Here is a 26,424-nt window from a genome sequence, read left to right as displayed (position 1 = left end):
CTTCCACCTGGCAGTACCAGGGTTGTTCGTTCGAATCCCAGCCACAGCACCACCTGCCTGGAGTTTGCATGTTCTCCCCGTGCCTGCGTGGGTTTCCTCCGGGTACTCCGGTTTCCTCCCACACCAAAGACATGCTGGTAGGTTAATTTGCTCCTGTCTAAATTGGCCCTAGTATGTGTATGTATGAATGTGAGTTAGGGAGCTTAGATTATACACCCCTTGAGGGTTAGGGACTGATGTGAATGTATAATATATATGTGTAAAGCGCTGCGTAAATTGACAGCGCTATAGAAGTACCTGAAATAAATATGGGCGGAACAGTGGCTTAGTGGTTAGCACTTCTGACTTGCAGTAATTGGGCCATGGGTTTGATTCCCAACCATGGCGCCTCCTGCATGGACTTTGCATGTTCTCACTGTGTTCGCGTGGGTTTCCTCCGGATACTCCGGTTTCCTCCCACACTCCAAAGACAAGCTGGTAGGTTAATTGGCTCTTGTCTAAATTGTCCTAAAATTTTTTTACTGGACATGTTTAACAGCAAAATGTCACAAATATTGTTTTTTTCTCAAAATTGTTGGTCTTTTTTTGTTTATAGCGCAAAAAAATTAAAAATGCATAGGCGATCAAATACCACCGAAAGAAAGCTCTATTTGTGGGGAAAAAAAAGGACTTAAATTTCATTTGGGTGCAGCGTTGCATGACCGCGCAATTGTCAGTTAAAGTAACGCAGCATCGCAAAGAATGGCCTGGTCAGGATGGGGGTAAATCCTCTGCAGGGCAAGTGGTTAACAAAACAGAAAAACCAGACAATTAGTATTTTTGTTTATTCAGGTTTAATATTCACAATGTAAACAATAAATTTCCTCAACCACAGTATTTTTTGTAAAAGACCAAAGAACAGCGTTTTGTACAAAAATGCCCTTAAAAAAAACATTGTTTTACATTTTACAAAATAAAACTTGTTGAAGAGTGAGCTGCTGTTAAGAGTCTCTGTATGGGCGCTCCAGTCTCTGCAGAGGCCATGACGGGTTATACTTACAAGTTGCTCAACTGGAGATCTGGTCACAGATGAGACAGCCAATGAGATCATATGTAAGCCTGTGTGTCAAGACTGTCTCCATTCATTTTCATTTATTCAAGTCTGCTGCTTATATTCTATCTACCCATTTGGAAAGGTTAACCACAGCTTCAACATAAACACATTAATAAGAACATGTAAATAAGTACAACTGATTTGACAATCCTGATGGAACTTCACACAACTTGGCAGGCACATTTTGCAGCAACAAATTAATTATGTAAAGGGGAGACACTAGCTATGGATCTCTTGACTTTTGCTGAACTACAACTCCCAGACTACGTTGCATGCTACTGAAGTATAACTGAATGATAGCTGAAGAGTCTGGTGTAAGTGCTGCACACTATGCCTTAGCCTTCAGTTCGCAGTGAGACTTGACTTCATGGAGGAGCAGGGACGGAATAGGAGTATGTCTCAGAGACCTGCTGATGGGTTCCAGAAGATGTTCTACAGGAACTAAACCTGAAATGCAAGTGGCTCTAAAATGAAGACGCATACAACATATGCACATTTAGAAACTGGTGTTCTTACTTATCCAGTATATAAAACCTGAAAACAGCTTACAGGGATTCAAAGAAAAGCAGTTAAATGGTACCTCAAAAAACTTTGAGCTCATTTTCTATGGTAAATATTAAAAACAGATCCTACAGACTTTGCCAATATTCTTAATTTCAAGTATTCACAGATTTATTTGCTTGTTGATGCAAACTACAGGAAAATTTCTCTTCTAGCTCTTTTATATGTAACCTATCATATGCACACAAGACATTTAAATAAGCAACAGGTTCACTTTGAAGAGACACGGTCACTTTTCCTATTTCAGTCAATGAGACAGTATCTAGGAAAAGGACCCAACCCTCAACTCCATTGATACTAACTACAGCAGGTTCATGGGGCTCACTCACTTCGTTATGTGACAGTGCTTGAGTTTAGAGGTTGGTTGCTAGGCTTGAGTATGGTCACGTGAGTATTTTGGACAGGCTGAGTTGAGAAAAGAGCAGCACGGGAGCATTAGAAGGATGTTTATCAGAGCGGTTAAAGTGACAAGGTCTCCTTCACAGAGTTCAGCTGCCAGGAGAGAAGCAGAAGCCATGTGTAAGCTAAGAGTTGCAGTTCACACAAGGCTATGAACTTGTGATGAGAGTACTCTGAATGGGAAAAGCACCGGTTGAACACATACTACAACTTATATGGCAGAAAGCATTGTGTTCTAGGCTCTTCTTACAGTGCTGCTCACATAATCAAAACCTTGAGCATTTGGTCATGCGATTTCTGCTGAAGAAGCAGGCCAGTATTACCTGACTTACCTCTTCAACAAAGATAAGATGGCCAAAGACCTAGGCTTGCACTTAAACCAGCAGTGGAGAGAACCTAGCGAACCATTTTCTGTAAAGGTGGTAAAACATTCCACTCTTCAATTACACATTTTGTCAGCAGGAAAGTCAAACAATGTGAACAGTCAAGTACAGATCGTCTTTAATGTTCAGAAGCACTAATGGCAGGAAAATATTTTTGCTTAATGACAAGAATTTTATAGTTAAGTGGTTTTGGAAAAACACAAGACTGAGGTAACAGAACAATAGCCCCAAAAGTAGAATTTTTCTTTCGTGTTCATGAACTCAGCAACTGTCATCAGGACCAACACATAACCTATCCTAGACCTAACCTTTTCGGATTTAAAACGAAGCATTCACAGAATAAAGACACTTTCTTTATGTCTTTTGGAATCCTTGTATTCTGTTTTCGAAGGGGTGTGTGTATTTGCATGTTTCCGTTTTAAGTTTAGTTGCCTTTAAAGGAACCATGTTCTGCAATGCAGAGCAGCAAATTAAAACAACTGCTAAAAAAGGAAATGATCATTAAAACATCACTAAGTTGAGTATTCCAGTTGCAGCAAAATATTGCCAAATAAAACCCCAGTCAGTAAAAGTTCAATATATAACATAATAAACATTATATATATGTATAAGTGTGCTAATGTATAAACTCGTATACTGATACACACACTCAAACATATATACTGTATATATTTCAATACAAGCAAACATTGACATAACAGTTCTAGGAAGGCCAAATATTTTATAGCTTTGCACTGAATATCAAACACACTCACTACGTAACATTTACAGGTCATTATCATACAGACAGATAGGCAGCACTAAGAATCACTAGATTTATGGTGAGTGAAGGTGTAAGTTGAGGGAAAGTGGGTCAATAGAAGGGTTTATCAAATTAAAAACAAAAGGTAAAAAGGCAAAACAAATATGGCCATAAACTCTGAAGGTCCACAGCACTATTTCAAGTAACGAAGGGTTAATTCCCGTATTGTAGACCAACAAATAAGAGCACATTCCAATACAAATCAGATGTTTGCCTGGTCACATGGTATCCTAACAAGTCAAAGCCTTCAGTGCCTAAAAGGTCATGCCGCCAAGATAGATGCTGCAAACTCTGGACAGACTTCAGTGAGGAACCCAGGGGTGAGCTCTCTGTACCAAAATTCCCAAACTCTGCCTCCCTCACGGAGCCACGACAAAGGATCTAGCTCTCTCAGAAAGATTTAACTTATGTCCCAATTCCAATAACCATGAGGGGTTGTCACTTAAGAACTAAAGCACGAAAATAATCACTAAACACCCTTAGGGGTTTGGTGACTATTCAACCCACCAGTTTTTTGGGTGGGCTAACCATTGAAATAGGATGAACCACTCTAAAAAAACTATATTTTTTATGAAGACTTGCTATTAAAAGAGTAGACTGTGTTCAGTCAGGCTGTGGCAGCCTCATCCTCACAAACAGAATACAAATTCTGCAGAGAGAGATATACTGCCAGGGGTTGAAGAAGTATAGATACCGTGGCTGTTCAGTTACACAGAGCTGTCCGCACTGCAGCAAAACACCTGAAATGTCATTATCTGGACCTGCCATAAAAATAGGCTTCGTCTTGTTCAGTAAGGTTTATATTAAGAGTGGAAAGTCAACAGCTAAGTGGCACTATGAACTCTAGACCTGCCATGGCATCTTCTGATGCATGGCAAAACTGTTGACCCCAAAAAGGCATTTGGTATAGAATGCAGGGAAAGAAAAAAAAAAAAGTTAATTCTACAATAACTTAAGATTTGGGAAAAGCATAAAAAGCAACTGAAGACGGCAACTTCAGAACACTGCAAAACCAGCAGACCAATAATCAACCTCAGCTCATCAAATATCTTTCACATTTGCTGAGGACATAAAGAAGCCACCAATCCTCAGACAGAACACTGATCTGAAGTGCTGAAGAAAGCCGAAACAACGTTGCATCTGAAAGTGCGCCTTGTTCCTACAGCATTGGTAGACACGGTCAATCAGGCAGTACAGCCTGAAGACTAACTTGGAACAGTTACCTGCTATTAAGCTCTTAAAACAAACATCTGAGGTTCTCAAGAGTTAATTAAAAAAAAAAAAATTATATATATTTATATATGTACACTGACTAACATGTGCAGTCAGGAATTACTTACAAAGGGAAGGAGGAGTAAGGGAAGCCCATACCATACATGCATCAGGAACAGTAAAACATAAAACAATATGTCAAAATATATAAAATTAACCAATAAAGTGCACGTTCCTCACATATTACACCTGCCCCTTTAGAAGATCAAAACAAACACTAAAAAGTTCCAGGATTACATGGTGTTATATAGTGGATTGGTTGTCCTCTTCTTCTCGTTGGTCTTTTTTAGCCTTCTCAAAGGATGAGTTCTACCATGCTCATGCCTGGGTGTTATAGTTACCAGTGGGACTGTGGGTTCTAGCTCCACCAATTGGTGAAGGTGCTCCTGGGAAACTGTCAATTCAGATTCTGAACTTAGAAGTAAACCCTGTTGAGTTGTACCAAACTCTTTGGCATACTGCACAAGAGGCTTTTCCACTGGTTTGCTTTTTACAATACACTCTGCAGTCTTTATCTGTTCAACAAAATGTTGGGTGGGTTCCACTCCTGTGGAAGCTTGTACAGAAAGGATACAAAGCTTTCCTGGTGGGTCTTCAGATTTTGAATCCAAATCAGATTCATAATTTCCTGGCACAATCCGGAGGGAGCTCTGAAGCAGATCAGGGTAAGTTTGGTTATTGTCAGATGAGACAGATTCCCTCTCAGACAAATCATCTTTAGAAAGTTCTAAGCAGCCCAGTTTGGCCAGAGATGCAGAGCGTTTCATTTGGGACGGAGTGGTGAGACCAGCTTGCCGAATCCGTGCCTCAATTTCTTTTGCTCTTTGCTTGACAACACCAGGATTGCTACCAAAGTCTTTGATGCTGTCGCTACTAGAGCTATGGGGAAGGCCAAAAGATAAAGCAGAGATGTCCAATACTTCATGTAGTTCCCGTATATTCTCAGTAAGTTTATTGATTAGGTTAAGATCTTCATGGCTCAACTGTGACAAGGCACTGTCTGCTTCCCTTTGCATCAACTCACTCACACCCATGAAGAGGTCACTGCTGTATTTGTCTGTGCAGTTTGAAAGGTTCCTAAAATCCTCATCTGTACTGGTGCACTCTTCAGTGACACCTTCTAAAACAATGGAGCATGGGTGACACAAGTAACTAGAACTGGGGAAATCTGAATGTACTCCAGGACTAGTCACAGAAGGATCTTTCAAGTCTATTACACTAAACTCTTCCTTTGGGCTATCTACAGGAAAGGAAATGTTTTCAGGCCCCGATTTCGGTGAACTGGGCAAAGGCAGGTTTTCTATATGTGCAAAAGAACTGTCTGATGTGCTTGCACAGACATTTCTTAAGGGTGGTTCTAAGGGCAGTTGATGACACGTTTTTGAGTCCACAGCTACATCCTCAGCATATATTACAGAATCCTGGGGAGAAATGTTGTTATCATTACTATCATAGGACTTGCTGCTATGATCTAACTCTATCCTTTTTGGAAGATGTACTAACTCATTGGTTCTCTCCAGGATATCAGTTGTAGTAGCAGGCTGGTGCTCTTTCCCTGTTACATTATGTTTAACTGCAAGCCCTGAATGGTTGGTGTCCTGCTTTACTTGTTCAGAAGGAGGCTCAAATTGCAGAGATGATTGTAAATCTGTAGATGGCTCAGATCTGGGAGATTCCGCAGCCTCAAACCCTGTAATTTTTATTTTGACCCTTTTATCCCTTTCATGATCTGCAATATCAAGTGAAGAGTCTTCAAACCTACACTTTGGGGAAGCATCAGAAACCGCTGCATCATTCTTAGAATTCTTTCGTACTGGCACGGCAATGGTGTGCTGCTGTTCATGCTCTTGCCTTAGACGTTCCTCAAATTCCATTGTGGCTCTTCGGACAGAGCCTGCACACCACTTAGGAGCCTGGTCAGAAAGATCCTGTTGGTCACTTGTCTCATTTGAGTTTTCACAATCCTCCTCAGAACTTTGTTTGCCCTCTTGACACTTCTGATCTTTAGATTTATCATGTATCAATGTTATTCCACTCTCACACACCGGATGCTTGCTGTTATTTTCTGGCTCCCAAACAGGTTCAAGTGACAAATCATGGATTGTGTTTCTCTTTGGTGCTTGTACTTGGCTAGACAGATTGTCTGATTTTTGTTGGCACTGGCCTGCTCCCTGGTTGAAGGACTCGATCTCTGTGACAATCTCTTTCACAGATATTCCATTTTCCGAGTGAGATTTGGAGAGATGGTCTTTTTGCTCGGAGATCTCCTGAGAGAAAACATATACAGAAACAAAACAAAGATTAGCACACCTTTGTTGCCACACTTATTTCTTGCAAACAGAAGTCTAGAATACTGTAGATAAGAGGAAGTACAAATGGACTTTAAGGTCACAGAAACTAAGTACACTTATTGATCACTAATACTTTATTTTAACAGTGTGTCACAAAAAACATTGTTCAGTTACAAGATCATTGTACAATGTCCCTGTAGACAATGTCCCAAAGCCCACCATATTGTAAGGAGCAAAACCAGTGATAAAGCGTACTTTTTAAAAAACTTTTAGGTAGTTCCATTACTCTGCAAGCTTATCCTAGTGTGGCACCTTTTCCTTCCTCCCTTTTGAAAGCCAGCCCTCCCCTTTATCCTGCCAAAGCCCTGGGATAAGGTTTCTCTTTTGCAAGGAATGCTGGTTTTCCCATAACATCTTGTTAAGTTAACATACAGCTAACTAGTATTTTTACCACTGGTGTGGTTCAAAGGAGGAGGGCATTTGTAGTTTACATATCTTTGCATGGGCCCCTCAACATTTTCTTCCCTTTTTTTATTTCTATTTCTCTTTCCTTGTTAGCTGTCTGAGGTTTCTCATGGCTCCGATTTGTTGGTCACTATTGCGCCCCCCTACCTGGCCCCTTGGATGGCTCTTTGCCCCGTGGAAATGTAGAAGAGGCCTGCCTTCTGCGACTGGAGGGTTTACCGCTGCCTGGTGCATAATAACATTTTGTGTAAGTCTTAGTATATCACCGTATGACCTTTTCCATATTTACATGTGTTTCTGTGTATATACGCATTTCTTTTAGAAAATACTACTAGCCCCTGAAGAAGCGATTGTCGTCGCGAAACACGTTGGGCCAATTCTCCAGCGGCTGAATGTCCCTCACCCGCCCCATAGGATCTTCCTGGTGGTTACAGTACGCTTTATCACTGGTTTTGCTCTTTACAATATGGTGGCATTTGGGACATTGTACAATGATCTTTTAACCAAACGATGTTTTTTGTGACAATGTCAAAATAAAGTATTAGTGATCTCATCAATATGTGTACGTAGTTTTTGTGTCCTTAAAGTCCATTTGTACTTCTTTTCTTTTTGACTGGCTAAACCAAGAATTGGCACTAGTGTATAATATCTTGGGAGTGACCAAGCACCCGAGGGTACTCCAATCTCTTTTTTTTTTTATACTAGCCTACTGTAGATACTCACACATTTTAGGTCTGTGATATGTTTGCATTTCTTGTTTCATCTAAAAGTGATGACAACTTTGCTAAAGCAAACTGACAGTACAACTAAAGTCAACCTTTCTTCAACAAAGGTCAGCAGAACCATAAGGCACCCTAAATTTGTTTTTAATTAAAATGGCACTCCAATAAATCCTTGGTGTCTCTGAATCACAGACAAATTTTTTACACAAAAAAACAAAAATAAACTTTTGATCAGTAAAGTGGAACCGTAACTAGTCTGCAGGGGCTGTGTGTTGCTGCCCACCACGTATGAATACACGGAGGAATGAGTGGTAAATCAAGGTGGGGGAAACTAATGACATCTAAGAAGAATCAAGAAACACCTATAATTGTGCATACCTTTGGCTGCTCCTCATCTGTAGATGAATCTTCAGAAACATGTGGTGTGCTGATATCAGGGCTCACTCGTAGCTTATCCACTGGGCTTTCAGAGATTACATTTTCAGGCCAAGATCCTTTTATGACCCCATTCCTAACATTGCCGAGTTGCTCCTCTGCCCGGGTGGTGGAACATGTGCGTGGCCGATTCTCCTGAGATAATTCAACAAACTTTTCCAGTGCACTTAAGAAGTCAATCCTATCAGCACTCATGTCTTCTGACTGAGATGTAAAAGAAGGTTGGTCAGGGGATTCTGGGGGTTCATCTGGTTGTGATCCAAGCTCCCTCAGAGGCAGGAGGTGGCAGTTCAAATCATTCTTCAGTGCATCTTTTTCCATATCTTCCAGCATAAAATCCTGCAGCTCAGTACTTCTATCAGTGAAAGATTCAGAATGTGGAGATATCTCTCCAGACAATCTATCTGGTCTACAATTGTCCAGGAATACAGGAGACTCATCCGAGCAGCATCGTGCCGGACAACCATTCATGGTGTTAAGGTTCAAAATGTCCTCTATTTGTCCAGTGTGAAGGTCACAAGATGTAAACTCAAAATGTGATTGTGTTGCGTTGGACAAGGAGTTGCTGTTGGGGAAATTTGGGTTACAGTTCTCCGTCTGAGGTCCCAGTGTAAAGGAATGATGTATGTCTGAGAGCTGCTCTGCTGACGACGTAATGTCCTTTTTACTCATGTCCATTCCTGTCTTGCCAATAGGTTCATGATGATCTGAGAGGTCACTATCTGAGTGAGAGCGCCATAGCTTGTTGTGCCTCTGTTTGCTGCAAGGTAGAAATAAATCTTATAATTATAAGAGCCACAACATCTATAATCATTTTTCTGCTTACATCAAGTAGAAAACATTTTTTTTTTTTTTTACAGAAGCTGTAAGTTCTGTGGATAACTTTGGGAACTGATGACTGGTATTCTTCTAGTGCTCAGTCCTAAATACAGACAATATCTGGACACACAATGTAAGGAGATTTCATGACCATCCCAGTAAAGGGTTCTAAGTTAAATCATAATTTTGTGGTGACTGATACTTTCGAGATGATGTGCATTTTAGATGAATGCTGATTCTTTTTTTTTTTTTTACATTGTACTTTTTAATTGTAAACTAAATCAGGCTGACATTGGCATCTGATGAAAATGATACTACATAAAGGTGTTGTGCTACAAATATTACTATATTTAAATGACGAAAACACACTGGAGTGTCTGGAACAGGATTTGGTACACACAGCTGCCTAGTGCACATGACAAGGCAATATGAAATGTGGACACCATCATATGAATATATCCCCACTGCTCCGACACACCTGTTTTTTTTTTTTGTCACATTAAAGATGACCTTTTCTAAGAAAGCGTGGGTACACAGTGAACCTTATCCACACAAGATCACAAAGCTGGCACACTTTTTCCACTGACAAAACTACAAGCCTATTGGGAATTTATAATATGACAGCATTAAGGCTATATGCAAACTGATTTAACAAAGACCATGCAGTTTACGGAAGATGTATTTTTTACTTTCCAACATGCACTGGATTTTGATGGCTGAAAGTTTTAACAGCTGCTACAAGCAGGGCGGACTGACAACTCATGGGGCCCCCGGGCAATAGGGGATCATGGGTCCCCTGTGTCCTTGCCCAAACACCTATGAAAAAGGTACCAGGGGCATCTCATGGGGCCCCCTACTGATCCCGGGCCCTCGGGCAGTGCCCAAGTTTCCAAATGGTCAGTCCGACCCTGGCTGCAAGTAAAACGATCACTTTTTTTCCCATGTTGTCCCTGAGCAATCAAAGTTTTTCAGTGGAGGTTTGGTCTGTTTAAACAATCAGGCAACCAACAGATGTGCAGATATCTACAATTGTCAAGAGAAATGTTTTGCCTATCTTCTATGTGCATGCACCACCGTGTCTCGCCTAGGTTAACACCCTCTTCATAGATGAGAGGGAGGGCTTGGGCCCGTGCAATAGGCTTCATGCACACTGGGGCTCTTCTAAACCCCTTTCTCCTGGTAGGAGAAAAGGAGCTGCAAAAACATTCCAGGGGCCAGGAGCGCTGGCGGAGGACCTAAAAGGAGGTTCAGGCTGCTCTGTGCAAAACCATTACACAGAGCAGGTAAGTATGACATGTTTGTGTTTTTTTTTTCTTATTGACTTTAATATCACTAAATTTACAAATCTACTCAAAAAATGCAAAAAAAAGATTTCTGGTTACATAGAAATTGCAGAAAAGACACGTGGGTCATGGGTAAACACATAAATCACAACCAAGCAGCTGCAGGACTACCCTGGGACTCAGCCACAGAAATAAAGAGAAGCAGGTGGCCACTGGATTATGGGTTGCACAATGCTGGTGAACCCAATGAAGGGGGAAGGAGGCAAGGACTGATAAGACATGTTCTTTGGATACTCATGTTAGCCTTAATCACGTAACAAGATCGAACCCTCATGCTTCTTAAACCACCTCGACTTAGAACAAGATCACGTGATGAGGCATCATTTGAGTACAGAGCGGCTGAAGAACACAAGTAAACAAGCACAGCTATATTATGTGATACAGATAGCAGATTTCATTCAGGATGTAGATAAATATTTAGTATCTTCTCAGTACTTTTTGAATAACATTTTTATTATTTTTGGAAACGAATAATGGATGTTTAATTGGCTGGCTATACTATTACATCATTTGTTACAATGAACTTCACTGGGACAGCTGGCTAATTCTTCAGAAAAGCTTTAGCACTACTCTGAGCAAACCAAAACATATATGCATTCAATTCACTGGCAGGACTGTTCTTCCATGTGTAATGTTTTTTATGGGCATTATTGCATCACACTTTCTGCCATTTCCAATATCACATCAGCACTAAAACACCCTTAAAGGTCATGGTCCTTTCCTTTGCATGGAGGAAAGCAAATAATACAGATAAAGGTCTGTGTGGAGGCATTGGGGTTGACTTACTAAAGGCAAATAGACTATTCACTTTGAAAATGCAGTTGCACTCTGTAAAGGAATTTTCCCCAGAGGTTAGCGAGTGAGAATAAAGTGGTTTTAATGACAGAAGGTTTTTTACCTTATTGCATTCTATGCATTAATGTAAGAAACCATTCTCATGCAGTTCCCCCCTCAGCCCCACTAATACTTACCTGAGCCCCATCTCGATCCAGCAATGTGCATGAAAGCCGCGGCTCTCCCAGGTCTCTCTCCCTCTTCATTGACTTACACAGCTGAGGGAGCCATTGGCTCCTGATGCTGTCAATCACAGCCAGTGAGCCAATAAGGATAGAGTGGGGGCAGGGCCTAGCTGCAGAGTGTGAGTGTGTGTGGACAATGTCCATTCACAGGAGTGCAGCTTGGGAGCAAACCTGCTCAAGTGACCCCATAGTAAGAGGCTGGCTATTGGGTGCACTCAGGGGGGGGGGGGGGTTTGCGGGGAAGCCAAGTCCGCTGGCTGGAGACCCAAGAAGGGGATTGGAGCTGCTCTGTGTAAAACCATTACACAGAGCAGGTACTGTAAGTACAACATGTTTGTTTTTTGTTTTTTTAATTACAACCTTTAGAATCACTTTAAGCTCTGCTTACATCCATTATTCAATCATGTGCAAGCAAAAATCCTGTTTTTTTCTAATTAAATTTTCTTTGCACGTGATTGGGTATTCTTTGCAAAATGAAGCTTCACCATAATTTTAGTAAGCTCTGGGGAAATTCCTTTGCAGAGTTCACCTTCACTTACAAAGTGAATGGTGTTGTCTTTAGTATACCAATCCCATATTCTCCACAAGCTTTCACTTAGGGTGGAGACACTTTTCAGTCTTCTTCAATCTCTAAAGATGAAAAGAGCACTACATCTCCCTTTTCAGCCAATCCTTTCATTTAATCTGAACACAAATACTACACAATGGTTTCTCTCATCTTATCCGCCTTTCCTTACTTTTTTGTCTGTTTTTTTTTCCCTGGAGAAATTACCTATGAAGGCCAACGGGCAAGTGCCCTTTAACCCCAAATGATTGCTAGCCATTTTCTGCACTGTGCATACTTTTACACAATCATGAAGTTGAATACCTCTTTTTATGTTAAGTAACTATATTTTAGAGAAACAGTGCTTTAAAACTTGTTGCCTTCAAGACCGTATCGGTCTCCTTTTGCACAGTTGTTAGTCACTCTGAGAACCAAAGTAATGACCATAGACCTATCAATTTTACTGGATTTAGAACCCCTTAAATGAATACAGATGTTAATTATTAAAGTGATATTAAAGGATACATTTTTTCAATTAAAAAAAGGGAGGTTAAGCTTAAAGCGGAGTTGCAGTGAAAATAAAAAAAAAAATAAATAAAAGTCAGCAGCTACAAAAACTGCAGCTGCTGACTTTTAAAACACGGACACTTACATGTCCTTTGATTTCACAGTAGCACCCCCCCCCATTTCACCAGCCTCCCTGCGTTTCCTGCAACGGCATCCTAAGTGTGGGCACATGCGTGAGTAGCGCTGTGCTTTGTGAATGGTCCCATAGTCTTCTGGGACCCATTACGTGTCCCAGAAGATGACGGGGAGGTGGACAACTTCCGCTTCTGATCACCTAGGCGATTGCAGCGGAAGTGGGTACCTGTCAATTTTGGGTACCTGCTCCCCAAAGGAGCCAGCCCTGAACAAGGAGCATGGGACCACTCCATAAAGTGGAACTCCCCCTTTTTGGAGGAGCTCTGCTTTACCTGCTCTGTGCAATAATAATGCACAAAGCAGTCCCTAACCTCCTCTTTTGAAGTCTCCAGCCAGCGCTGTCCATTTCTCCGGGGTGCCTTCTTAACAAGCGGTGTATGCTGGATCATTGACAGGAGTCAGGTGTTTAGGGATTGGGGGTAGTTAGTGGGGCATTTTTACGTTAATACAGAGAAGGAAATAAGGTCAAAAACAAAACAAACAAAAAAAAACAGTTTGACTTTAGAACCTCTTTAAGCTTGGGGAAATTACAGCATTGGTTTGCAGAAATATAGGTTGTACACTTGTATGAACATGTCCTAGAAAAGGACCCACCTTGCTAACAGAATGCCTTGATATTCCTCAAGCTGCTTCATGAAACTAGGGTTAGGTTTGGTTACTGTGCGTCTCTCCTTCACATAATCAAAGGCTCTGTCCAAATTCCAGCCGTATTCCTTCATAGCATAAGCAATCACAGTGGAAGCGGAGCGGCTCACTCCCATTTTACAGTGCACTAGACATTTAGCTCCATGTTTCCTACAGGGGAAGCAGAAAACTCAATTATTAATAAAATATGTTATACAATGTGAATGCAAAGAGTCCAAAACAAAACACAGATTACCGATTTGGCCACACACAAACCTCTGAGGGAAGACATATGTCAGTCAACTATTAGCAACCAATTCTTGAAGAGTCACAATCCAGAACAAGCTTGAATCTGGTTGCCATCAGTTATCTGAAACAGTTGTGTCTTCTGGTTTAAAAACCAAGGCCACGTTTATACTTAGCAGACACTAGAGGGCGTTCTACCTCCACATACAGCAGCTTGCTCAGCTCCTCAGGGCAGAAATACTGCCAGCCTGCTGGTGTTCCATGAAAGCAAAACACACACAAAGACACGTGTTGTGGCGTTTTGAAATTGTGATAATACACCTGTCACTGTTGTGTCAACACTGAGATGAGTGCTGTTCCTCCCATTTCATGACAGCAGGACATAGAACCCCATTCTGAGAAAATATCCAAAAGGTCAGATGCAAAATAAATAAATAAATACATTTCTCGAGAGTTCAAAAACTAGGGAAAGGGCAGAATAAAGAAAAGGAACGTGAATCAACTATGTATGACCAGCAATAGTCGCAGCACTGTTGAAGAGTGTTCGGTACTTACAGTACTGTACAGACATTCAGCTTTAACCACTTGCCTGCCACCCCATAGTAGAAGTACTGCTACAGGGCGGCACAAAATCACCCCCACACATACATACATACACACACACACACACACACATACACATATACACCCCCACACACACACATGATTTGAATTTATGGGTAGGGAACGTGAGCTGCCCAACTCACACCGCCACCGGCGGCTACGAATGTCAATCACCAGGTCCCGGCTGGAGATTCCCCGCTGGTAACCGGTGATCGTCGGGAAAAGATGACAGGGGAGAGACCTGTGTATAAACAACACAGGTCTCTCACCTGCCAACAAAAACATGCTGCTTTGTATTTCTTTGCACATCAGAGAAATACAAAGCAGCATGTCTCCCTAGTAAAACACACACAGCACAATGTAAAACAACACAGTTAACCCTTTGATCGCCCCAAGTGTTAACCCCTTCCTGCCCAGTGTCATTAGTAGTGTCAGTGCTTTTTATTAGCAGTGATCACTGTATTAGTGTCATTGGGATGTCAGTGGCAGTTAGTCAGTTCCCACCCAGTGTCAGAATGCCCACCACAGTCCTGCTAGAAGTCACAGATCGCCACCATTACTAGTTTAACAAAAAAATAAAAATTCCAGTATACAGTCAGGTCCATAAATATTGGGACATCGACACAATTCTAACATTTTTGGCTCTATACACCACCACAATGGATTTGAAATGAAACAAACAAGATGTGCTTTAACTGCAGACTGTCCGCTTTAATTTGAGGGTATTTACATCCAAATCAGATGAACGGTGTAGGAATTACAACAGTTTGCATATGTGCCTCCCACTTTTTAAGGGACCAAAAGTAATGGGACAATTGGCTTCTCAGCTGTTCCATGGCCAGGTGTGTGTTATTCCCTCATTATCCCAATTACAATGAGCAGATAAAAGGTCCAGAGTTCATTTCAAGTGTGCTGTTTGCATTTGGAATCTGTTGCTGTCAACTCTCAAGATGAGATCCAAAGAGCTGTCACTATCAGTGAAGCAAGCCATCATTAGGCTGAAAAAACAAAACAAACCCATCAGAGAGATAGCAAAAACATTAGGCGTGGCCAAAACAACTGTTTGGAACATTCTTAAAAAGAAGGAACGCACCGGGGAGCTCAGCAACACCAAAAGACCCGGAAGACCACGGAAAACAACTGTGGTGGATGAGCGAAGAATTCTTTCCCTGGTGAAGAAAACACCCTTCACTACAGTTGGCCAGATCAAGAACACTCTCCAGGAGGTAGGTGTATGTGTGTCAAAGTCACCAATCAAGAGAAGACTTCACCAGAGTGAATACAGAGGGTTCACCACAAGATGGAAACCATTGGTGAGCCTCAAAAACAGGAAGGCCAGATTAGAGTTTGACAAACGACATCTAAGAAAGCCTTCACAGTTCTGGAACAACATCCTATGGACAGATGAGACCGAGATCAACTTGTACCAGAGTGATGGGAAGAGAGGAGTATTTTTGTGAAGGAAAGGAACTGCTCATGATCCTAAGCATACCACCTCATCAGTGAAGCATGGTGGTGGTAGTGTCATGGCGTGGGCATGTATGGCTGCCAATGGAACTGGTTCTCCTGTATTTATTGATGATGTGACTGCTGACAAAAGCAGCAGGATGAATTCTGAAGTGTTTCGGGCAATATTATCTGCTCATATTCAGCCAATTGCTTCACAACTCATTGGACGCCGCTTCACAGTGCAGATGGACAATGACCCAAAGCATACTGCAAAAGCAACCAAAGAGTTTTTTAAAGGAAAGAAGTGGAATGTTATGCAATGGCCAAGTCAATCACCTGATCATAAGTCCAGAAAAAAATATATATATGCCAATACCACAAAAAAATATATAAAAAAACTTTTAAGTGCAAAAAACTTTTGTGCAAAAAAAGTGTCTAAATATGAAAAATTTCACCAAAAAACCTTGATAATATAATGGCAGATCATCCATAAATATATCTTCAGAAACGGAAACTCTGCAACACACCGATCCTCATCGATCGAAATAACAGGATGAAAAACTTTGTAGTTAATCGAAAATCCACTTCTCCAATAGATAAAGGACCACCTTCAAACGTATCCATGGGGGGAAATGCCAAGCACTCGAGAGAAACAGAAAGACTTCATGGTGCAATATTATAAAAACCAATTCCTTTATTAGGTACTCATTGCACTTACTCAAGAGGTGTCCCATCCGACACCAGCATCAACAGCATAACAGCAATCACATAAACGAGCCTGGCTACTCAGCACATGCGCAGTAGCTGGCAGCCAAAAACGTAATGACGTCACATCAATCAAGCTCCGCCCTACGCGTTTCGTCATCGACGTCCTCACGGAGCGGATAGATGTGAGACGTCTCAACCTCCTTAAATATTCACTCACAGGAAACGAACAGCTGACATCAATGGGGAATCAAGCAAAGCAAGCCGCCCCACAGATGACAGGAGTCCACAAAGGATATACAATGTATCCAATATATTTGCCATCACAAGCAAAAAAAACTTTAAAACAAGAGAACAAAAATAGAATAAAAAGAAATTTAAATAAAACACTAATGATAAATAAATTAAATAAATAAATACATTAACGGGCCAGCAGAGGAGGAGGAGGTTATCAAAACCAAAATTTTTTTCCATCGAGGGGGGGTTTTTCATACCATCATCGGGGGTGGAATATGGCACCAAGGGGTTACAGACCACAGGAGAAAGATTGGAGAGAACAAGGGAATTATGGCAGAGAAGAGGGAACAAGAAATACAGAGGCAAAAGAGGAGGAAGGAGACAAAAAGAGAAAAAGAGAATAATAGGGGCAGGAATCTATAACTTGAGTGATGTTATTTTTTCTGAAAGAGAAATTAAAGTTTTGGACCTTGGTTTGAAATATATACCTAGGACGAATTTAAATAAATTCGATGTTTTTATTGATTTGCAAAAATTTGTGAGAAAACTTAATTAAAAAATTTTTTGAATTGAATAAATCTCAAGGAAACAATCCTACATCTTCTCATGGTTTTCAAAATAGTGGTTTAATAAATGCTTCTACTTTTAACCCTAAGATTTCTGGTAATGCTTTTCTGGAGGTATTTAAAAATATGGTAGAAAATGAGATTAAGAGTATTAATGTTAAAAATTCATACTGTATTCCACCAGATATAAAATTGGGTATTGAGGATCTTGAAAAGAGAAAGAATATAGTAATTAGAAGTGCTGATAAAGGGGGAAGTATTGTTGTTTTAAATAAGAATGACTATGAAAAAGAAATGGAGAGATTATTACAATCTGAAGATACATATAAAATTTTGCAAAAAAAAATCCCACTAAGAAACTTAAATTACTACTTAAGTGTATTATCAACAAAGGAAAAGAGTTGGGGGTATTAACTGAAAAAGAAGCAAAATATTTATTGATTAAACATCCGAAAATACCTACTATATACTATTTACCAAAAATACACAAAAATAAGGAGAACCCACCGGGGAGACCCATTGTGAGTGGGATAAATTCTTTATTTGCAAGAGTTGGTGAATATGTTGATACTTTTCTGAAAAACATTGTTATGACAAATAGGGCTTTTCTGAGAGATGGTGGACATCTTATTAACATCCTTAAAGAATTACATAATGTTGATAATTGTATGTTGGTTACTATAGATGTAGAATCTTTATATACTAACATCGATCAAAATGATGGAATTAATGCGGTAAAATGGGCCCTTAAACATAAATCACTCCTGAAAAGATTGCAGAGGAAATTTGTTGTTGAATTACTTGAATTTGCGATGAATAACAATTTCTTTTGGTACAACAACACTTTTTTTCAGCAATGTAAGGGTGTTGCCATGGGAGCTAAGTATGCTCCCAGTGTGGCAAATCTGGTAATGGATAAATGGGAGGAAGAAAGTATTTTCAATAAATGGCCAGAGATGGCGCTATACAAGAGGTATATTGATGACATTATAATGGTATGGGATGGATCCAGAGAAAAGCTAGATTCCTTTATGGAATATATTAATATGAACCGCTATGGATTGAGATTCACTGTTATGAGTGATTTTGAGCAAATTAATTTTTTGGATCTGGTCCTATATAAAGATAATGGCCAAATTTGTACCAAAACTTACTTGAAGGAAGTGGACAAAAACAGCTATATACCTATTTCTAGTGGACATCATCCAAATTGGTTATATAGCACTCCAAAAAGTCAGTTTACCAGATTAAAAAGAAATTGTAGCGCTAACAAAGATTTTTTCGATCAATCTGAGGTGTTAATTGAAAGATTTATAGAGAAAGGGTATGATAAGACCTTTTTGATTAAAGAGAGAAATTCGATTAGCATTAAAGATAGGGAGACGTTTCTTGGAAATAGAAAGGCTCATTTGGGATTTGAAAATAATGTACCCTTTATTACTAACTATAATATGCAATACAAAAATATTGAACGAATTTTTAAAAAATATTGGCCCATTTTGTTAAAAGATGATATACTAAATAAATTCTTATCTAAAACTCCTAAATTCATTTATAAGAAAAATAAGTCTCTTAGGATGAAACTGGCTCGCAATGTCATCGAACCCCCAAAAAAGTTCGATCTGTTTCCAAATTTAAATGGTTTTTTTCCTTGTAGGAAGTGTAAAGTTTGTAGGACTGTAAAAGTTGGTAATAATAAAAAAAGAAAGTCATTCTGCTCCTCATTTTCCAAAAAAGAATATGATATTAAATCCCTGATTACATGCAATTCTACACATGTGATTTATGTTTTAGAATGTCCATGTCATTTGAGATATATTGGGAGAACTGGGAGATGTTTAAAAACAAGAATAGGCGAACATATAAGAAACATAGTAAAAGGATTTGATAAACATAGTGTATCCAAACATTTTAAATTGGTACATAATTGTGATCCGAGCTTACTTACCTTTTATGGGATCGAGATGGTAAAACCCCATTGGAGGGGCTCGGATTTGGTTAATGAGATTTCCAAAAAAGAGACGTTTTGGATTTATGAACTAAATTCCTTGCAACCATTTGGGTTAAATGTCGATATAGATTTGAATTGTTTTCTCACAAATTTTTAATTTTTATGTTATTTTAAGTATATTTTTATATAGGCAACTGTTTAAAGATGATATATGGGAGATTGTATGCTTTTTGTACAATTTTTGCATTATTTTTGTATTATTACTAGAGTTCCCCTTTATTTGTGTTTAAAGTGTTACTGGCCCTTTAAGTTCCCTTTTTGAAACACAGTCTTAGAGGGTGCTGGCCGTTAATGTATTTATTTATTTAATTTATTTATCATTAGTGTTTTATTTAAATTTCTTTTTATTCTATTTTTGTTCTCTTGTTTTAAAGTTTTTTTTGCTTGTGATGGCAAATATATTGGATACATTGTATATCCTTTGTGGACTCCTGTCATCTGTGGGGCGGCTTGCTTTGCTTGATTCCCCATTGATGTCAGCTGTTCGTTTCCTGTGAGTGAATATTTAAGGAGGTTGAGACGTCTCACATCTATCCGCTCCGTGAGGACGTAGATGACGAAACGCGTAGGGCGGAGCTTGATTGATGTGACGTCATTACGTTTTTGGCTGCCAGCTACTGCGCATGTGCTGCGTAGCCAGGCTCGTTTATGTGATTGCTGTTATGCTGTTGATGCTGGTGTCGGCTGGGACACCTCTTGAGTAAGTGCAATGAGTACCTAATAAAGGAATTGGTTTTTATAATATTGCACCATGAAGTCTGTTTCTCTCGAGTGCTTGGCATTTCCCCCCATGGATACGTTTGAAGGTGGTCCTTTATCTATTGGAGAAGTGGATTTTCGATTAACTACAAAGTTTTTCATCCTGTTATTTCGATCGATGAGGATCGGTGTGTTGCAGAGTTTCCGTTTCTGAAGATATATTTATGGATGATCTGCCATTATATTATCAAGGTTTTTTGGTGAAATTTTTCATATTTAGACACTTTTTTTGCACAAAAGTTTTTTGCACTTAAAAGTTTTTTTATATATTTTTTTGTGGTATTGGCATATATATATTTTTTTCTGGACTTATGATTTGATGATTTCTTTATATATATTTATATATTTATACACATTTACTAGCGCAAATTATTTATTTATTGGTACACTTTTTATATATGGTGATTTTTTGCAGCTGGTACACTATTAGTAAGTTATATAATTTTGACCATAGGCGCTATTATTCATTTTTCTTATCTTAAGTCAATCACCTGACCTGAATCCGATTGAGCATGCATTTCACTTGCTGAAGACAAAACTGAAGGGAAAATACCCCAAGAACAAGCAGGAACTGAAGACAGTTGCAGTAGAGGCCTGGCAGAGCATCACCAGGGATGAAACCCAGGGTCTGGTGATGTCTATGCGTTCCAGACTTCAGGCTGTAATTGACTGCAAAGGATTTGCAACCAAGTATTAAAAAGTGAAAGTTTGATTTATGATTATTATTCTGTCCCATTACTTTTGGTCCCTTAAAAAGTGGGAGGCACATATGCAAACTGTTGTAATTCCTACACCGTTCACCTGATTTGGATGTAAATACCCTCAAATTAAAGCTGACAGTCTTCAGTTAAAGCACATCTTGTTCGTTTCATTTCAAATCCATTGTGGTGATGTATAGAGCCAAAAATGTTAGAATTGTGTCCATGTCCCAATATTTATGGACCTGACTGTATATACTGCAATTCGTAGACGCTATAACGTTCACATAAACCAAACTCATTTACATGTATTCGGATTTTTTTTTTTAGCAGACATGTAGCAGAACACATTTTGGCCTAAATTTCTGAAGAAATGTGATTTTTTAAAAATTTTTTTACTTGATAAGTTTTATAGCAAAAAGTCAAAAATATATTTTTTTTCCCCAAAATTGCCGGTCTTTTTTTTGTTTATAGTGCAAAAACTAAAAAAAAAAAAGCAGAGGATCAAATGCCTCCAAAAGAAAGCTCAATTTGTGGGGAAAAAAAGGACACAAATTTCATTTATGTACAGTGTTGCATGACCGCGCAATTGTCAAAGTAACGCAGCGCCATAACGTAAAAAATGGCCTGCTTTGGAGTGGGGGGAGGGTAAATCCTCTGGAGGGCAAATGGTTAATGGAACCGTACATGACTAGATTTTCTCTTGTTCAGCCATAAGGAAATCTCATTTGCTCGCTATTGTATTGGCTCAGCCACAGCACCTATGGCTGCCTGACTTCCCGAACACCGACTGAATCCTATAGGGTGCAATCAATGTTCGGTCGATCATTTTTCACATGGCTGTCGAATTTCTAAATCAACTTTTGTTGACCTGGGTGATGCTGGAACAAAATTCAAGCAGTGAATGGCTAGCATTAGCTGCAGACATGGCTCAAAAACTGAGCCACAAATTGCTTGGAGCTTTCACAGGCTGCAATTTTGTGGCCACTGTAGCATGGGCCTAACAGACTGCATGGCTCAGTTTCTTGTGGTATTAGACGAGACATCAGCACACACATTACAATACCAAACAGCAGATGTTATCATTACAGGTACTAACTTTGCCTTAGAGATGAATTTGTATGTATCGTTCCAATAGGCCAGTAAATCAGTGCCTTCCTCGTCATATACTCTGATATTGTGATATTCAAACACTCCGGGGAAAAAGTTATCAATTTCACGTGTAACATTCAAGATGTATCTGACCCTGTTCAAGAGAGAGAAATATGATAAATAAATTTGACACATTAAAGTGACCATTTATACACCTACATTTTAAACAAGGTAATGAGAATTCAAGACGGCACATTTTAATGAAAACTTTAAAGTGGTTGTGACCCTTACATGCACCCAGTGAAGTGACTAGTCTCAGGTGATACAGAGATGAAACAAATCCTCCTACATAAGTTGTACCTTTTTATCTACAGATATCTTTCTCCTACATCCATTCAAAGAGCAGGATTTACACAGAATCTTGCAGCACTGAAAAGTAGGGGGCAGGAAGCTGAAGTTACATCAGTGAGGAGAGCTCTGATTGGAGGGAAGGGAAACAACCCCCATCACACAGCACCAGAGCTGAGCCTGTCAATCATAAGCTGAGTGCTAGAGATCCCTCCCCGCCACCTTTTTTCCCTTGGTGTCAGTAAAACTCATCAGAAGTGACGCATGCTGATAGTAAATGAAGAAGGCAGCAGACAGAAATGACACTTCGTTCTCTGGATTGAGTACACACTATAGAGGGATATGCTTTGTACATATTTCATGTCAGAGGTTTACAACCACTTTAAAAACAATATTTGGAGTCTAGTTTACACTTGTGGTTCGGGGGCAATAAGAACAGCCAAATGAGCCATGATTTTACTGCACCCCCAACTGCCACCCCTAAAGTTTTGAAAGGCAGTAGAATTTGGGGGGGGCGGAGACACACCCTCAAGGGGTATACAAGCTAAGGTCCATAACTCCCATTCATACATACACATACTAGGGCCAATTTAGACAGGAGCCAATTCACCTACCAGCATGTCTTTGGAGTGTGGGAGGAAAGCGGAGTACCCGGAGGAAACCCACGCAGGCACAGGGAGAACATGCAAACTCGAGGCAGTGCCATGGTTGGGATTTGAACCATCGACCCTAGTACTACCAGGCATAAGTGCTAACCATTTATCCACTGTGCTGCCCGGTAGAAACTATCCCCTCTATCCATGCTACATGTTCAAGTGAATGGAGCCATGCCACAATAGTATGCTATGCGCACAGTTGTGGCCTAGCAGTGCAGGCTTTTAGGGGTTAAAACAGGCCTCCTCACCACCTGTCACTCAAAAGTGATCCACAAAAGGTCACTTTTCAGAGGGCAAACCATGTATAAAACGAAGACAAAGTGCTGGCCACAGACCTTACAAATCTTGCTATGACAGCAGCAAAAGGAAAATGTGAAAGGTTACTGACCCTAAGACATCTGGTGAACAGGCAGTGTTCTCCACCTTACCATATGTATTAAAAAATGAATCTGATCTGCCAAATGGGAATGTGACAACAAAATTCTTAAAAGTTGGGGCTAGAATTCAGGAAACTGAGGTTTTGAGCAATTTTATCCTCCAGTATGTGGCACAAAGCCGATGTAAACAAAAATGACTATGTAGCCAAACCAGTCTGCGGCTTGACAAAACAGCAGATTCCATCATTATGCAGAGAGCAATAATGAAAACAAACTATGTTCTGGAGGATTTATATGAGAGAAGAGAAAACATGCTGAATATGAAAGCTCAACACCAGTAGTGGCATGAAAGCCGAGCTCCAGGGAGATACAAAAACATTTAGTCATAGAACACAGCAGTACAATTGCCTGAATCTGTCATAATACAAGTCCCCTGTACTACCCAGCACAGGGAAGACAAAATCAGAGGCTCTACAGGTTACATGTAATAGGAGAGGAGAGCACAGAGACAACTTCATCAGTGTGCTGCTGCTCCTTCACAGTCCAGTCACAGGCTGCAGCAGGTCCAGGACCAGACAAAGTTCATAGCTATGATTATATATATATATATTATACATACACATACATACACACACATTTACAGGCGTATCTCTTTTTACGAACGCCTCAGTTAATGTAATTTTCGGTTTACGAATGAAAATCCTCGGCTTACAAATTTTTTTTGCAATACGAACAGATTCATTGGTTTTTAATGCATTTACAAATTTTTTGTCCCTGTACAATACTATGCCACTTTATAAAGAGTTTTGAACAGATGAGGCTTTTTTTTTTTTTTTACTTTTTTCTGACCTCAAGAATGGATTAATTGGTTTTCAATGCATTTACAATTTTTTTTTTTTTACTCATGTCCCTGTACAGTATTTATGCCTTTGAAGTGCACTTTATAAAGAGTTTTGAACCGATAAAAGACTTTTTTTTACTTTTTTCTGACCTCCTGAACAGATTAGTTGGTTTTCAATGCATTCCTATAGGAAATCGCATTTCAGTTTACAAATTTTTCGCAAAACGAAAAGTCCCGCAGAATGCATTATATTCGTAAACCGAGGTACACCTGTGCATGTGTGTGTGTATGTATGTATATATATTGTACATTCACATCAGTTGCTAAACCCTCAAGGAGCTTACAATCTAAGTTCCCTAACTCACATTCATTCATACACATATTAGGACCAAATTAGACAAGAGCCAATTGATCTAACAGCATGTCTTTGGAGTGTGGGAGGATCTCTCTCTCTCTCTCTATATATATATATATATATATATATATACACACACACACACACACACATTTTTCTCTACCACAAAAAGCATGAATGTGACTGAAAAAACTTCCAGCAAATTTCTGTATAGTAAAACTCAGATTGATTGGGGGGCCACCAGGAGCCACTCAGATGTGCTATAGCTCATGTGTTCAAAAGAATTATGTGTACAAGAAACAGTACAATGAGCTGAGAGGCAAGTTCATCATTCTGTTGCTGCTTCTCTGCCATCAAAACCCCAGAAAGGGGAACAGACCGATCTGTATTGTGAAGAAAAGGAGTTCACCAACCTGGCCATTCAATCAGGCAGGGCTGAGAGACTTTCAGGATGGATGAACAAAGATACAAAGTTATAACAGCTCACGTATGTATTTCATTGACTGATTTAGCGGTTTGCTTGGATTGCAATGTAGTCTTTAGAGAGGTCCAGGGACTGGTCCTGTTATCTGAAAGACTGCCTACAGCCACATTGTTTTTTAATAGAACTTTATTGAAATGACAAGAGTGACATTTCCATACAGGTATATTCACTGCAGCGGTGTGGCCATATGGTGGTTTGCATTGTAACCCGCTGTGCTTAACAAAAGTACTACGTGTACTGGCTTCCTAAAAAAAACAACTTTTGTTTCTTATAACGCACAAAGAAATATAGCTTGTTTGATTTTATAACTATAGCTGGGCATTTTCAGAAGTCTTCATGAACTCTCATAAGATGAGGCCTTTTTAATTGGTCTTCTGTTTGCTTACCCTCTATTCTGTAAATCTTCCAAATTAGAAGCATTCCATTCTGAGCCCTGCAAAAATAAATACACATTTTGTAAAACTCAAAGTCTTTGCCTACAGAAAAACTCTAAAATTGCTTATGATCTCACTTCAATTATCTAATCAACAAGGAGGTTCACTTCCAAGAAGGGACACAGAACTCAGGAAAGCTGCACTTTTTAAAGAAATCTACCCATGTCACGGCACTTCAGAGCTGGGCAGTCAACACTTCGGTTTACATGCATTACAGATGACTAGTGAACAATTTCACAAAACGCAGCTGTCTTCATTTATCAAAGTGTCTGAAATAGGAACAGTTAATGACCCACAGCAATTAAATTTTGCCTTGCTATACTAAAGCTGGCCATAGATATTTTTTTTTTCCCCTTCGTTTCAGCATTTTTATGTGTGTATGCATATCACATGCCAAAACGCATATCGCAGCATATGTAAGAGTGTGAAAATATCTGTATTCCATACTGAAAGGGTTACAAGCTCTGCAGATGTAATCTGTTTGACAAAAGACCTGGTAAGGCTAAAGCAATACACAGAACCTTAGCATAAGAGCAAACAGATGACTTCATTCTCCATGCTGAAACTGGACCCATCTGAATGGCCCTTCCCAGGGCGGGGGAGGGAAGCAACCTGTCAAACCAGGTACATCCCCAACTTTGAGAGTTCACGTCTTCGGATCTCATAGGAAAGGTGAGAAAGGCCATCTGCAAAGTATGAACACAAAGGACTGGGTGAAAGCACCAGGATGTGTATTTAGGGATGAGGGTGGCTCACAGCTGCATCCTGGAGAGTACCAAACACACAGTCCTGCGCTCCTCCTATCCAAAAGAGTGACAGGCTCACCGATCACACCACATTTCTATGACGAAGGATTAACTGATCCTGAAAAAGCGACTGTTCTCCAAGAACTGTGTTGTATCGCCCTGGCATGTTTTAGAGTAAGGAGGACAAGTTGGGGGTTTCCAAGAAGGTCTGATAGCATAATCTACAACACATGCTGGACTTTCACTGACCCTTATGGCTGTACATCAGGTTTGGGCACAGGCATCAGGGGGAGAACACTTAACAAACCAACACATTACACAACAACTGACGTAAACTCTTCAT

General features: G+C 39.8%; 1 protein-coding gene across 4 annotated transcripts in view; it reads right to left on the bottom strand.

Moving 5' to 3' along the window:
• Window positions 1-810: 810 nt before the first annotated feature.
• SSH2 (slingshot protein phosphatase 2) overlaps window positions 811-26,424 on the bottom strand; it is a 343,919-nt gene continuing 318,305 nt past the window's right edge. For all 4 annotated transcript variants that reach the window (XM_089683046.1, XM_089683047.1, XM_089683049.1 and 1 more), the window contains 5 exons: window positions 25,288-25,334; window positions 21,848-21,994; window positions 13,445-13,645; window positions 8,367-9,183; window positions 811-6,777 (listed from right to left, as the gene is read on the bottom strand). In XM_089683046.1, the coding sequence (XP_089539172.1) occupies window positions 4,744-6,777; window positions 8,367-9,183; window positions 13,445-13,645; window positions 21,848-21,994; window positions 25,288-25,334 (3,246 nt within the window). In that variant the 3' untranslated portion in view covers window positions 811-4,743. The remainder of the gene's footprint in view (window positions 6,778-8,366; window positions 9,184-13,444; window positions 13,646-21,847; window positions 21,995-25,287; window positions 25,335-26,424) is intronic.

The sequence above is a fragment of the Staurois parvus genome, unplaced genomic scaffold (genome assembly GCF_062004578.1).
Source record: "Staurois parvus isolate SC_StPar_1 unplaced genomic scaffold, SC_StPar_1.0 ptg000299l, whole genome shotgun sequence".
Taxonomy (NCBI): domain Eukaryota; kingdom Metazoa; phylum Chordata; class Amphibia; order Anura; family Ranidae; genus Staurois; species Staurois parvus.
This window is presented reverse-complemented; position numbering and strand designations above follow the sequence as displayed.